Consider the following 15,872-nt stretch of genomic DNA (forward strand, 5'->3'; position numbering starts at 1 on the left):
CTCCCAGGCCACTTTGCAGGTGCTGTGGTGGGGTATATGTAACAGCAATCAGTTATCAATCTAAGTCCATGCCACTGGGCTGCTGTGGACCTGCAAGTCCACAGAATGAGAAGGACTTCGCTTGTAAATCATACTGTAGGAGACACTGAAGTTGGAAAACAGTGACACAAATGAAAGCAGATGGAGGTGCTTGGTGTCCCCCTTGCCTCAATCAGCAGTCAGTGTTTGCTGGTGGCTGCCAACCAGCCCCGCTCCTGGGATTGGTCTTTGGCCCTTGGACAGTGCGGAGTAGGACGGCGTGGGCCTTACTAAGGTAAGGGGCTTAGGCATGGAAAAGCATGCATTCCCTCCTCTCTGAAGAAATGTGCCTCTGAAGAAGCCTGCCTTTCAGCTATGCATGAGTGCTTGGCAGGGCAGCATGTCTAATCACGTGTTCGTGTTGGGCTGCTGTCTTCTCTTACTGGTAGCATGGCTGGGAGGCCTCTTGCTGGGAGCACTTTTCAACAACTAGAGTGCATGAGGCCTTGCAAGTAGTTGAATTTTCTGTATCTGCATGCTGGAAAGTAGCATGTTGGCCTTGTGACTGTCTAGCTCTGTGCCAGGCAGGCTTGGTTCTGGACTGTCCTGCACTTCTTTGCACAAAGAACTGAATCCTTAGCTGCAGTACCTGATAGTTATCCCTGCGCTCGGGTCAGCCGTGTCACCTGAAGTGTAGTAGTGGTGTGATATTGGGACTGGAACACAACTGATTTCTGTTGTGAAGCAGCAGTCTCACTTATCCAAAGTCTATTGCTCGTGTGACTAGCTCATGGGATTGTTTTCTGAGGTATCTGTCCAGTTTGGAGGTGTCGTTGCTGGTGAATAGATGTATGGAGAGGTGGTTGAAGGAGGGAGGGATCTTGGCTTTCTTTTGAGACCAACATGGCCAGGCACAGACACCACGGAAGGAGACACTGCTGCCAGTCTGTGTGAGGGTGTGGGCTGTGGCACACAAGACGATATCCCTAGTTTTTCTTCTTATGTTGCAGACAAAATTGTAGACACTCTTCAATTGAAGACTCTCTTCAGATAAGAGTTGTGTATGAATGTCTGTCTGGATTTGATGTGGGTGATCTTTGCTTTAGTATTTTTAAGTCTTATCCCACAAATGTGCTCTTCCTTTAGCTGCTGGTCTGTCCTCTTCTGTAATGGAAAATGCTGCACTTGGCAGTGGCTGTCCCGACTACTAGTACTGTAGGACTTGTCCCTGAACAGAAGTGTTATTATTTGGTTAAAGTGACATCCTATACCTCGTGGAGGAGCAGGTTTGTCATTTCATGAGGACAGAAAGAAAGTGAAGGGTACCAGACTTCGCTAGATCTTTAAGAGGCAGTATTGATAGTGGGTGGGTGGCTCGGCTAGATGGTCCTAGTGGTCTTTTCCAACCTGAATGATTATATGATTAGAAAGGTGTGAATGTGAGAGTCCTTCTTCTGCTTTGTGATTGTGCTGAGTAAAGGTCAGCTTGAAGACACATAAGATTACCTAAGAATGCCATGCTAGCACTGGCTTCCTCTTGCTATTGTTGCTAACTTCAGCGTAATACTTGATACCTGTACTGTTGTCAAAGATCCCAGGTGGAGCTCAGAAAGTCTCCTTTGATGTTTCTGTGTCTGGTGATTTCCTCCAGAGTTGTCTGTGGACTCCACAGGTGGCTGTTGTCCTCATGTGCCCTCTGGAAAGGGACCATCTGCAGAGCCTGCTTAGTGCATGTACAGCGGATGCTCTTGCCTGAAGCTTCCTGGGATTTGCAGCAATTTGCTATGCTTCTGTGGAGAGCTGTTTTATTGCATCTTCTGCTATGATTGTTCCACTGCAGTTGTTCTTTGCATAAATGCCTTTGGAAGATGCTTGGTTTTGGTCTTTGAACTCTTTTCTGAAACTCTTGCGCCTTTTTGCTTGCAACATAAGTGACGCAGTACGTGCTGTTGTGATCTCTCTGGTGTCAGGGCTTTGAGGAGACTTGGCAGTCAAGAAGATGGACATGTTCATGTTCAGCAGCAAGACTGAGACACTGGCCAAAGGAAAGACCGAGTCGTGAGGCTGAATATATCAACATTATGACTGAGCTTAATCTGTGCTCTCGGACCTACGTGATCTGTTTTTGTGAATGTCTTCCTACTGAGTGTTTTGTTTTTCTCAGTGATCACAATAGTTAAGTCACACTAGAAACCACCTATTGATTTGCCTTGCTGTTGCTAGCCAAGGTGTCTTCCTTGTCAGGACAACAGGAGTTTGCTCTTATGTAGAGAATCAGTTAGAAGATTGTGGAATAAATACTATTTCATATGTATAAATTATAAGCAAATGGAGTGCTCTTCAGAGCCGAGACAGTAATTTAAAGAAATTTTCTTTTCAATTTTAGGCCTGAGAAGAGACCAACTGTCTCACCACGGTTTCAAAAGGAGCTGCACGTTCACCTGTCCAGAAGGTCTTCTGTTGATTCAAATGGTAAGTTTCCCCATTAAGAGATGTTTTCTTGTTCACATTGCTAGCATTAGAATGGGTGTATTCCTGAGAAAAGCCTGTCTTGCTACGTGTTTTGAATGAAGATAAATTTGGGTAAAATACCAAGTTTTATGAGCAAACCTCTCACTTTGGTTTTATGGTGCTGGGAAAATAGATGTGCTTATTTGCCCACCTTTTTGTTTCTGTCTTCTGAGAAAACCACTGTGTAGTAAATGTCAAAGCCCGTTACACAGTATGAGTGAGTAGCTTCAGTGCCAGGGTATGGATATAATAGTGGAGGACAAAATCCTGGATTTTGGGTGCAAACAGCCACATGAAGGCCAGCACACTACCCTAGCTGTTCAGAACATGTCCTTCTGCCTGCTTGAATCCCAGCAGTTGTGCTGTTGATCAGCTTGTCAAATGATGATTGCTTTCTTTGTGACTTGCCAGGTAAATTTGTGAAGCTACAGGTCTGGTAGCAAGTGCTCTCCTCCACAAGAGAAGAGGTGCAGAGAATGAGGGAGCAAGAAAGCTAGTAATGTGAGCCTCCAGCTGGATGTAATGACTTCCCTTCTCCTGTAGGTGGTGCACGAAGCCACACAAAGTAGCTGGACATTCACAGAATCACAGAATTGTAGGGGTTGGAAGGGATGTTCAGCGATCATCGAGTTAAGAGTGTGTGGATTCAGACTTTTACTTAGGACGTATCTTAGACCAAAGATTCACTTTTAATTCCATTTTGCATATCTCTTAATTTGGGTAAATATAGTTAGGTATTTTGTTTTATCTTTGTGTGTGTACTTGTGGAAAAAAAACATGTGTCTGTCTCGGGAGATAGCCTCGATGTTGCTGAGAGGCTGCACTATTGCCAGAGGTTTTGCATCCCCTTGCAGAATCCTTTCTGAGAAAAGGTTTAATACCTGCCTATGAAAAGAACTATAATAATTGATAATTTTATTTCAGCTGAGTCTGATTGCGTGAGGCTTTCATATGTCTTTCCAATGGAAAGTGACTTGAAACAGTTATACAAGAGAGTAGTGTTTTAGAACTGGTTTTACACTGGCAATTCCCATGACTAATTTTTAAGTAGGTGGGTTAAAATCTGTCTCAACTGAGAAGATTGTTTATTTGAAGGCTCTATTTCTGTTTAACAGATAACTTGAGTACATCTGGTGTGGAGACACACACTGTTGCCTCTGGCCGTTCTGTTCCTAACATCAATGAAATTCAAAACCGCATTAAGGAGATTTTGAGCAAGTACAGAAATGGTGTTTGGATGTCGAAGATAGCACAGATTTATGAGGAAACGTACAGGGAAGAACTTAGTACAACAGTGCTCCGTCAGCTTGAGCACTGGCCTCATGTGTGCACAGTAAGTATTGAATATCTTTTTTTTTTTTGAAGGGTGCCAACGCCCTTCATATTTGAGTGTTCATTTGCCAAATGTTATTTTTAATATATAGCAGTTAAAAAAATACAATGTCTTAGAAACAACACTCCAAAAAACCACTATTAGGAGCTGCTATCAGGCTGAGCCCCCACTTTAAGTTGTCTACCATCAGCTTAAGATTCTTCAAGCACTGTGCTTTTATCTTCCTCTGCCCTGATGGTTCCCTTTACGGTAAAATGCTAGTTTGCATCAAGGCTTTCTTTCCTGAAAAGCTTTACATTAACATGTCAGTCCTATCAGTAAATGCTTCCAACTTCAACATCAAACCAAGACACCCAAAGGATATTAATGAGAATCTTGTCTGCTTGAAGTGACTTTTCATTCTATACTGCAAAGTATTTTATATGAAATGCAAAGTAAGGTTTCTACTGATCCTGAATACTTGCTCTTCAGGAGTAGCACTATTTGCATGCTATTAGAGCATGGTGTTCTAACACACACAATTTGTCACCTCTTATTACAGGCATCAGCAACTTATTGTAAACAGCAGTGATTTGTTTTGATGGTTGATAACAATTCCTGTGTTACCTGTAGAGCAGACTGTTCTGAGTTGCTTAATTCATGCAGCAAATTTTAGTCTTATCTTTCCTAAGATAACATTCCAGACAAAATGTTACTGTTCACACAGGATATTCTCTTTTTGTATGCTTTCCATTTGCTTGTTATCTGCTGAGTTTATCTCTTCTTTTTTTTCTAGCAAACAGATACATTCGTTTTAATGTAAGTAAGCAGTCATTAAGTCTGTGGAAATGCTCTAATACAGTAAGCTCAGTACAACAGCAGTCTTAACTATGAAGTTGCCTTGGCACATTTTTATTGTAGAAGACAGTTAATGAACCTGTGGAGTCTGCCTCAGTTGACTTGACTTATGTAAAGTATACTTGTGGCCTTGGCAGAAGATTGAACTAGGGACTTAATAGAAGGCTACTGCAAATCTCTTAAAGCAGTGTTACTTGCAGGTTGAAACAAGTCGTCTGCAGTATAGATCTTCTGAAAGGACACAGAATGGTATTGTTAAAGATGATGCCATTACTAATTTCTGAATTACTTCTGCCTCTTTTGATACTTTACATTGCAAGCATCTGCCTACTTTGGAACAGGAAAAATCCCTGGTGTATCTCTCAGCACCTTTTTAAAGAGACAACAAACATACTCTTACTGAATGTATACTGATCAGTAGTAGCTTAGTTACAAACCATGAAGCAATGAACTCTGTAATATGGTTTCACTGTCACCAAACTAAAGATTTGAAATGACAGTGTCATTTCTTAGTAATTCACATCTCTAAATTTTTCTTTACGAGGAAGTAATTTCTTTTTTTTTTTTCTTTTCTGAGAAATAATCATTTCTGTCTCTAGGTTTCAGTTAGGAAGAACTTTGCATCAAGTGAGCTGAAGTCCCTAGAAATCACTGTACATTAGAGGCTTTTTAATAGCCTTGCTTCAATCTCCTCTTTTCAGTCAGGGGGACCAACAGCAGAAGATTGAGGTTGTCTGTGTTCTCCAATGGCATTTTACTTCCCCTCTTTAGGTCAGTTTGCTTTAGTATTACATTTTACACAACTAAATGGAAAAGTACAAGGTATTTGTTTACTGTCTATCACTTACAGATAATAGCCGAGCTTTAATGAGCAATTAGGCTGGGGCAAAATATACTCATCTTCAAGCAGTCTTTGCTGATCAGGCAGACCTCCATCAGGAAGAGAAAGGTCTGTTTCAACAGTTGTGTTAGTCAGATCTTCAGTGTTGCTGAACTGTCTGCTCTCATGAGTGCAAAACCTTCTCTGATGCTGGTGAGGTTCCAAAGGCTGTCCTGTCAGAGATGCGAGATTGTAAATAAAAGAAAGGGAAAATGGACTCATGGGGTTTTGTTTATTTTGGAGTAGTTTTCATTGCAAGTTAAGTGTTTATCCTTGCAAACAGGAAGTAGAATTGGAGAATGATTTGGGTTGGAAGGGACCTTTAAGATCACCTAGTTCCAACGCCAGACCAAGTTGCTCACAGCCCTATCCAGCGTGGCTTTGAACATCTCCAGTGTGGGGACATATGCAGCTTCTCTGGGCAACCTGTTCCAGTGTCTCACCACCCTCACAGTAAAGAATTTCTTCCTAATATCTAGACTAAATTGAACCTCTTCCAGCTTGAATCAATTTCTCCTTGTTCTGTCACTACCTGTCCTTATTAAAAGTCCCTCTCCCAACTTTCCCCTTCAGGAAGGCTGCTATAAGGTCCCTTCTCTTCTTCAGGCTGAAGAAGCTCAGTTCTCTCAGCCTGTCCTTGCAGTGGAGGTGCTCCAGTCCTCTGATAATCTTTATGGCCCTCCTCTGGACCTGCTCCAACAGCTCCATGTCCTTCTCTTGTGTTGGGGACCCCAGAACTGGACACCTCCAGGTGGAACCTCACAAGAAGCAAAGTAGAGGGGCAGAATCACCTTCCTGGACTGCTGGTCACATCTCTCTTGATGCAACTCAAGATATGGTTGGTCTTCTGGGCGGCAAGCACACATTTCCAGCTCATGTTGAGTCTCTCATCAGCTGACACCCCAAATCCTTATCAGGGCTGCTCTCAAGCCATTCTCTACCCACCCTGTATCTGTGCTTGAGATTGCCTCAATCCATATGCAGGACCTTGCGTTTGTGCTTGTTGAACTGCATGAGGATGGCATGGGCCCACCTCTCAAGCCTGTCAGGTCTGTCTGGATGGCATCCCTTCCCTCTAGTGTGTCACAGCATTGCTCAGCTTGGTGTTGTCTGTAAACATGTTGAAGGTGCATTTGATACCACTGTCCACGTTGCCTACAAAGATGTTAAATAGCATTGGTCCCAGCACTGATTCCTGACAAAAGGTACTTGTCATCAGTCTCCACCTGGGCATTGAGCCATTGACTGCAACTTTCTGAGTGCAGCTATCCAGCCAATTCCTTATCTAGCAAGTGGTCCATCCATCAGATCCATTTTTCTCCAATTTGATGACCAGCATGTCATATGGGACAGCATCAGATGCTTTGTACAAGTCCAGGTAGATGACGTTGGTTGCTCTTCCTTTATCCAGTGACGCTGTAACTCCATTAAGTGGATGGTATATGTTGCCAGGTAGGATACTTCATTGGTTTTTGGCTTTCTTTTTCTTTTTTTTGTAAAAATTCTTACCCTTCAACACTTCATAAAAGTTGTGGCTGTTCACAGAAAGCAAAACTAAAGGCTCAAGAAGATGACAGGATCAGCTGGTAAACAGTTCCAGAAGCCAGAATAGAACTGCTTTTTTTTCCTAAATCTGTTTCTGGTCAGCATCCTCCCTCTTTGTTAACTTGATCCTGCTGCATCTGGCAGATGATTTTAATTTCTTTACAGTTCAGAATGAATTGTGTCATGTCAGAGAAGATGAGTATTGCCGTAGTAGCCAGATGTATTTTTTGAGCAACTTTGCTTGTGTAAGGTTTTCAGTCTTGAAGTATTTTTCACAGCACAGTTCTGCTGCGATGCAAAAATCGTTCTAAACAGAATGATGAACTTGAGATAATAGAAAAAAATCACATCTGATTACATTTAATACATAGTCTGTGCTTAAGAACTGGAAAGTGCTTTGCAGATGAAGGAGACAGATCTATTGGTAATGGCTAGTAGTCTCTATGTATGTCTGAAAGCTGTTAGAGTTTACACGGGCTCTGTGAACTGTCTCCTGAAGATGTGCTCTCACATTATGATAGTTAACTTTCTCTTGCTCTGCTTATGGCAGAAACCTGCTTTGGGTGACCCTTAGTTGAGCAGGGGCTGGACTAGGTGACCTCCAGATGTCCTAGCCTCAGCTATTCTGGAACTGTGATGAGTTATTTTGTCTAAACACAGTGATGGTTCTGATCAGTGTATTTTAGAGCAGTCTTTGAGGACCTGTTAAGCAAGTGTAGCAGAACCAGATTTTCCTGTTTGCCACAAAATCATGTTTTTCATCTGGCCTCTGATATGCATTTCATTTCCCTGTCTTGTGGAAAAATAACAGAATATGGCTGCATATGCCAATTGTGAGTGGAGTCTTGGAAAAAAAGTTACTGAAAGATTCATTTCAAGGTGTTTTCTCCATTTCTTTAGTGGAAGGTAACTTCATGCTCCAGGGAGGCTGCTAGTGTGCCTGATTTTTCACCTTCAGTGAGCACTGTAATTAAGACTCAAGTCTTCTTTTTCTTTTGGTGTGTGTGTGTGTGTGTGTGTATATACATGAAGTGGCATAGCTGCACACTTTACAAAGCCTTTGTCCTAGCAACACACAAGTTTTTTTCATCTCTGTATGTGTATATGAAAAAGAATGGGCTTCATTTTTCTTTTCCATTCTACTTGTTTTACTCAGTTGCAATGTCAGTATTTCATTTGGGGACATTTGAATTTTGTTATATTATTTTGGACTCCAGATTTTCATTCTTGAGAGCTCCCTTGGGCCTAGCACAAACGCATTCCTCTTCATAGCATGATTCAAACTCTGTTGTTCTTGATAATGTTCTGGCCTCTGTTGATGATCTCTTGTAATCGCTCTAATTGAGAAGCAGCAGCAAGCACAGTGTGCTTGCAAAGCAGGTCTGCTATATTAAGGGAGGGACCTTATAGGTGTATCTGTAAACTCTTCTGGATATAATGTTGAGATATTGGTGGTAAAGTGGCTGATTGGAATTTGCTCCAGTTGTTAACCTTTTTGCTTGTTATTATGGATGCTGAGCACTGCAGCAGCTTTTAGTTATGAGTGGAAGAATCTGTTGCTTCTTGAATATCAGCTTCTGTGCAAGAAATAATTGACTAATGCTGTCTACCTAAATTGCACTGAATTAAGGTGAAACATCTTAACTGAAATAGGGATGTTTTCCTAGCTATAAATATTCTCTCAGTCAGCATCTGTGCTGCCTTCTAAACGTATCCAGGGAACCTCAGAGCTATTGTTGGAGTTAAGAGGCTTAAAGGTCTCAAAGGATTTTCTCTTCTTGGTCTGCTGCCAATCTTTACCCTGTAAGGTTTAATAGTCCATCAGGTATCTTTCTTCCTCTGTGGAACACTAGCTAAGCAGAGCTAGCCAGGAGACACAATGCATAAAGGTAGCTTTGTGCTTCCAATTTCATTCAGGATGATCCGCAGTGCATTGCAACACAGCTCTCTTGAACAGATTGTTGTTTTGGTGGTGGGGGCTGCAGGCATGGCTGCCCACTATAAGCAGAGCTCTGCCCTGTGCTGGGGTTGAGCAGCTCCAGGAGGGACCTGCCTCTGCCATAACTGGGCTGTGAGAAGTGCTGGGTGGGCTCTGGAGAGCAGACTGAGAAAAGGGGGAACAGCTGTGGCTGTTGGGGGAGAGGGTGACCATGCTGGAGCAGTGCTTGGGGAGCTGCAGCCTCTGGGAAGACTGCATGGGATCAGGTGAGGAAGGATGGCATCCATGTGGAGCCAGGGGCAGAGGATGAGCATGGAGGAGTGGGAGAGACAAGGCACTGTGGGCTAAGTCTCCCTGTGCTGAGTCTGTTTTTTCCACAACGACAACTGGTGAGAAGTTTCCCTGTGCTTTACACTTGATCCCTTTTCCATCGTGTTCTCTCCCACTTTCCCTCTGAAGAAGAGTGAGAGTGGTGTGGAGGAGTTTAGCTGCTTGTCATTGTGAAAACACGCCTCAAAGAGTTGATGAGAAAAGCTTTTCCTCCAACTAAGGAAGAGAAGGCAAAGGGGAGAGAATATAGAGCTAGGCTTTTCTTGGTGATGCACAGCAATAGGACAAGGAGCAGAAATGCTGCAGCTCAAAACGTTCGTAAGAGCTTGGAAGAGCCCTTTTTTCACAGATGTAAGCCTGATAAAGTTTGTGTGTTCTACCCTCCAAGACGTTCTCAGCTAAAATGCAGGAAGCTTTGGGTGAGCAGAGCTACTGGCCCTGGTTTGAGCAAGCAGTTGTATTGCATGGCCACCAGAGGTCCCTTTTGCTCTAAAGTTCCATTCTTAATTGCTGCAGGTCTCCTAAGCCGTACTTTACGCTGCACCCACTGTTAGTTCTCAGCAGTATTGCTTATCTGCGTAGCTATATTCTGTTCTGGAGTAACCAACTTGTGGAGGAAAAAGCTTGACTTGTGCACGGATAAACTGCTGTGCTTGTTGAAGGGATTTGGTAATTGCTAAGGGAGTTTAAAGTGATTTGAAAATACTAATGCACTGCCTGCAGTCCTTTCTAGCCTAATTTCATTAGGTTGTTCTTTTCTTTTTTTTAAAAAAGGATTTTCAGAGTCTTCCCTTAATACAAGATTCCACTTAGACCTTGCTTTATTGCATCTTCAGGCCTTAATCTCTCTTGATTCATATGGGGGTGAGTGTCTTTACCATAGCTAGATCAAAGATTAGACCTAAGATTTTATTTTTAAATAGTCCGTACTTATAATCTGAACTTTCTTCTCCTTTGATGTTCATTGGTCAGATAACAAGAACTTTCTAGTTTATGGTATTCTATTCATTTTATTTTTTCCCTCGCTATAAAACCAACAGTTGTAGTAATAATGTAAAAAGTATTAGTCAGATAAGCATCTTCTGAAGTTTGCCCTCTAATTTAAACTGGGAATAGCAATTTAAGTAGCAGCAGCATGTCATAGGCATTGAAGCCTTTGATTGTCCTTTTCAGTTTTTGAGGTGGGACCTTAATGTTGGGATCTTCTCTCTCTCAGAAGATGCCGCTTTGGCTTAAAATGCAGTGATGTAAAATTTTTCACATCTATACTTTTTTAAATTAAAAAAAAAAAAAAATCATTGTTAAATCCAGAGCAGAGAACAGGCTCCTCAGTATTACTATGTTCTAGAATAAGCAAATTAAGTTCTTTTTTCCTGCGTGGCTGATGATCTCATGAAGCTTAGCATGGAGCCAGAAGAAAAGGAAATGTTCAGTTACAGTAAAGTTACTTTTAGTTAAAGTATTTAGAGAAGAGGAAGTGAAAGTATTTAGTTAGCTTTCCAAAGCATAAAGGGGTTATATAGAGAAAATGAAATCGAATGCAGAATGAAATGTCAAAAATCAACCAGATTGCTGTGAGGAAAGTTCTGCTTGTCTATGGTGAAAAATTCTTCAGCATGTGAAGAGTAGATGGTCTCTATCTTTGGAAATCTTCCAAATTTCATTGAACAAGGACAGGAGCAATTTGATTTGCTTTTGGTGTCACCTAAGCTTTAAATAGACCTCCAGAATTCTCTTGTGCAATTTTCTTGTGTTATTGGAAAATGATAAAATATGTAGGTTCTTCCTGACGTGAGTTGGTTTCACTTCTTTTGTCATTTCTGTTGTATATCTGTACATATTTTGTTGTCACTTGTATCAAGGTAAATAGCAGAGATGCTTAAGAAGGTGATGCTAGTTCCACAGGTTCGTTGAAGTACTTGGTGTAATTTTTGTATGTTCTTATCTTATAGCAGATACATACCTTTCAGTATATGGATATCTGTAGGACGCTACCTTTTACCTCTATCCAAATTACCTCCATCCAATTAAGAGTAACCTTGCGTGTCTCCTGGGCTTCGTGAGCCTTCTTGGAAAGATTCAGGCCCAAAACTTTGTGGATTCAGCATGGATTCCTGAAGCTGAGAATTCATGGATATGTTTATTTGCCTTCTCATTTCTTCTTCTTGCTGAGGTTCTTGCAGGAAGTATTACTACTCTGGTTTTCACTGATAAAGATGTGCTGCCTTGAGTGCACAAGACTTCTAAAACATTTACAGTGTCACAGTTAATTTTTTCCATGAGTAAAATCTTCTGCAGCTTTTGGTTATAATTTGTTCTTGTGTAAAGAAGACCACCTGTCTCTAAAATCTGTGTAACAGCCTGGTTTTGCACTAGTCTAAATGATGCAGTGCACAGAAAGTAAATGAAGTGCTCTAGTACAGTCTTATGGTTTAAGACACAGCACAGCCATTTGCTCACCCCTTGCAGTATGGTGGCAAAGGGGACAGAATGAGGGGGGAAGGGAGGAGAGGGAGGAAAAATACTATTCTTGGGTTTAGATAAGGTGCATGGTTCTTTTCACAGTAATCATCGTCTTTGTCATTTTTTCCAGTGTATGGGAACTAAATTCTTGTCTCTCTTGATAAAGAGAGACAAACACAGTTCTTGTTGTGTAAGCTAACGCTTCTAAATCACTCTGTTATGCTCACAGTCGCGTGTTCCCAAGACAAAACAGCAAAGAGTGATTTTTGCAAGGCTTATGAAGTTCTCTTGGTGTTGATACCACAATAAAAGCAAATATTAGGCCTGAAGATAGCAGATAATTTAGCTGTTCCACTTCTTTATCGTAGGAGTTGCTTTTGTTTCAGGACCGACATGAAAACACTGATAGCTTTTATCACCTCGTTTTTTTCATTAATATTCCTTCTGAGCCACAGTTAGGTTGCCTTGGTTGAAGCTGTGTAGCTATTGTGAGTTTGTTTCTACAGTTTCCAAATGGTGTTTTCAAGATTGTGGCTTAGATTATGTGAGATACTCATTTCTGAAACAGACAGAATGGAGACGTGGACTTATAAAACATCTGGATCTGGAGAGAGGTTCAGGGCATGGTTTAAAGTAGCTTAATCAAATTTAATATGAAACTTATTACAATCTAGAAATTTTCTCCTTAATTTCATAATTCATTTAAAGAAAATGCTTTTCCCTGAGTGCAGTAGAAGATTGCTTTTACAGTGCTACATGACAGTATCTGAAATATGTAATCAAATCTTCTTTCCCTTAGTGAACTGAAATGGAAACTTTGGTTGTACTATGCTTATTTGTGAGGAAGAGATCAAGAAGGGAGATTAATATGCAAAACACTTCAGTTTGTGGAGTGTATCATTATCATCTGCTCCTTCTTGGAACAAAAAGGAAATCTATGCATTACAGTCAGGACTTGTTTTCACCTAAGTAGATTTCATATTTCCTCTCTACTGTAGCAGTGTATGCTTGATATTCCCCCTCAAACTGGGGAAGGAAGCATTGCAAGAAATTATTTTGCTGTACTAATTGCCTCAAGCTTAGTTCCTTGCCGATGCCCACTTCCAAGTCTGTATAAAATGCATGTCATATAAATGTAATTGTCAAAATGCTCTAGACTTAAAGGTGCAGCTTATTATTGACTCTTGTTTTTGTTTTCCAAGGTGGAGAAAGTATGCACAGGTGATCAGACATACGGAATTCTTTATCCTACTAGAAGAGTGCCACCAGCAGCGAAAAGCAATACAGAGCAAGACAAGGCATCTCAGAATGTTACACCTTCAAAAGCAGACCCACTGTTAAAAACAAGCATGGAGGCTGAGTCTGCTTCATGTAGTAGTGACTTCAAGCAAGATGTCGTTAATATCTTGGTGAAATATCCCAGTGGTCTCTGGGCTGATGCACTTCCCAAATTGTACCAAGACACTTACCAACGAAAATTTCCAGAAGGCATTCTAAATAATCTACAGTTGCTCTCAGATATATCTGTAGTGGACTATGTATCTAATGCCCCTCAAAAGGCCATCCTCTATGTGAAAACCCAAAGCTGCACTGATGAGAATCTGAATGTCGCTGAGAAAGTCCAGATCCCTGATGGTGTGAAGGCCACAGCTGAACAGCAGCATGAGGAGTCCAGGGAGCAGTATCCAGAAAGTATATCATCTGTTCCTCCTTTGATTATACCATCAGAAGGACCTGTATCTGTCTTGGTGATAGAAGCAAACAACACTAATGAGCTTATCATTAGGCAAGTATTTTTTTTTTTTATTCCATATAGTGCACAGATCTGCAGAACTTTGTTATTTATGCATGCTAACAATTAAACCTAAAAATCTTCTTGTGTTGTGTTTAAATGGCAGTTTATTAAATTCAGGTGAGCTGATGGATTTTGTCATTAGCTTGACTGAGATTCAAAGCAGGTGGGACTTGCTGTTGGAGGGCTTTTTTTGAAATAATCTTACTGTAACATGTGGCAGCATTCAGATATTACTCTTAACACCTATCAAAGCATTTTTTACACTTATAACTAAATTTCTTCTAGCTAGTTATGAGTTGGGTTTGTTCAGATTATACTGCAGTTTTCTCTTTTTGGGGATGGAGGAGCTTCCATCAATATATTCTGGTTCTTGATTTGGTGGTTACTAGTGTAGCCTCAGAGCATGGTGTAAGAAATGGATTGTAGTTTCTGTGTCAGTATTTAAGGAATGCTATGATAAGCTTTCCTTACTTCATTATCAGGATAAAAAACTTTTAAGTTCTAGGAAGATTTTAAAAGAAAAAGATTAACTTTTTCTGGGGGTTTATTAATTCTGAAACTTACTTCAGATTCAACTTCATATTAAACAGGTTTATTTGTCACTTCAGAACTTGAATTGCATAGCTGTCAAGTAATGTAGTACATTGGTAGCTCTGTCTTTTGCCATTAGTTTCTACAATTTTTGCTTTCACTAGGTGGATCCTAGCCAGGACCTTTTGAGCATCGCTTAGCTAAGTAGGAGCACTTGTAATTTACTTACAGATCCTCTTGTTAATCATACACCACCCTTTTTCTCATTACTGGCTGTAAATAGCATGCTAGCCTTAAGGCTGAAATTTAGTCATCCTTCTTCTCTAGCTGTCATTAATTTATTGGCATACTCAGCACTGAACTTCGTGTCAGTGTATTCTCTGAGGTAATAGAGTCATAAAGGCTGATGATTCTGTGAAAATCCCCATACTTGAGACTTAAGATAGAAGTTCTTGCATGAGAATGTTGTCATCTTTGTTTCCGCTGCTAGCCTAGTTCCTGTATTGCACTTTCTCTCTGTTTTTTTTTGTATGTAGATGAGTGTTCTCCAGATTGTATTATTGTTCTGGTTTTGGGGGTCTTCCCCGTGACCATTTTTGAAGGTTCTGCTTTAGAACACTAAATCTTGCAGCCTTCCTGTTGTCTCCATTTATTTTTTTTTTCCCCAGATGAGGGAAAGTAACTCAGTTTAGGCTAGGTGATATTAGTTGTGTCTGTGTCAGGAATGAGAAATGTAATAAATCTCTGGTTGCAGCTGCACCCTGGTTCTTGATGACTGCCTCAGTCCTTTCATTTAATGAGCATGGCTGTAGGGTGTAAAATGGAATACTCTGTGTCCCAAGGGCTGAGCTGTGACACTGATGAGCTGATGCTGCTTGTGTTGAACTTCCTCTGAAGCAGCAGTTCCCAAATTTTGTACCAGAGTTTTTGTGCAATATTAAATAGCAAAATTTCTTGACTTGTCAGCTTTATGTGGGTGGTAGCTGCTGGTGGTCAGCATCATCTTGGTCTCCTCTGTACCATTCCTTGATATGTTACTAGTCCCAGGTCAGACTAAGAGTGATGCTCAATGCAGACTTGTCTGGCCACCTGTGTGTAACACACTTTTTTGGAGGTTTTTTTCCAATATTCTTTTCTAGAAATCATGAAAAATATTTTTTTTCAGTTGGCTTTTAACAGCCAAAATCTTTATCAGTAGAATGCTTAGCTGCTACTGGGAAGTAGGAGGGCAGGAGGTTCTGCATGTTATTAAACTTTCTGTTGTAATGCTTCTCCCGTCAGCTAAATCTCCTGCTGAAACCAGTGTCAAGAAATAAACTTTTGAGCATTGTATACCTGCTTATGTTGCCTGTCAAATAAGTTCTCCTTCTGTCTGCTGTGTTCTGATCTGTTTCTGATGTGCTCAGAATATTATTAAGGAGGATTCATGTGGCAGACTGCTTCAGTGTGAACTGGAGATCAGCTGCTTGATCTCAGAATTGTTCTGATGGCTGAGAGTAAACAGCATGGGGCTTGGCAGGGATTTGTGAGGCTATTTTAGATTCCTTTTGCTTTCATAACCTATAGTGAAAACATGCTTGAGGTAATATTTGCTAGTGACTCAGGTGTTCCTACAGTTCTTTTATATTTCATTCCGGATAATCTGCTCTTATGGTCAAATTCTTCTATGTCGTTGTAATAATCAAATAAG

The 15,872-nt window shown here is 40.9% G+C and overlaps 1 protein-coding gene across 6 annotated transcripts in view; it reads left to right on the top strand.

The window, feature by feature from the left end:
• Positions 1-15,872, top strand: part of TDRD7 (tudor domain containing 7) — a 40,107-nt gene that overhangs the window by 11,465 nt on the left and 12,770 nt on the right. For 5 of the 6 annotated variants that reach the window (XM_090132406.1, XM_090132403.1, XM_090132404.1 and 2 more), the window contains 3 exons: positions 2,405-2,490; positions 3,645-3,862; positions 13,059-13,642. In XM_090132406.1, the coding sequence (XP_089988532.1) occupies positions 2,405-2,490; positions 3,645-3,862; positions 13,059-13,642 (888 nt within the window). Of the gene's footprint in view, positions 1-139; positions 314-2,404; positions 2,491-3,644; positions 3,863-13,058; positions 13,643-15,872 lie in introns of all 6 variants that reach the window. The other variant, XM_090132407.1, reaches the window with a different exon arrangement.

This window comes from Phasianus colchicus, chromosome Z, assembly GCF_987193195.1.
Source record: "Phasianus colchicus chromosome Z, bPhaCol1.hap1.1, whole genome shotgun sequence".
In the NCBI taxonomy this organism is placed as follows: Eukaryota; Metazoa; Chordata; class Aves; order Galliformes; family Phasianidae; genus Phasianus; species Phasianus colchicus.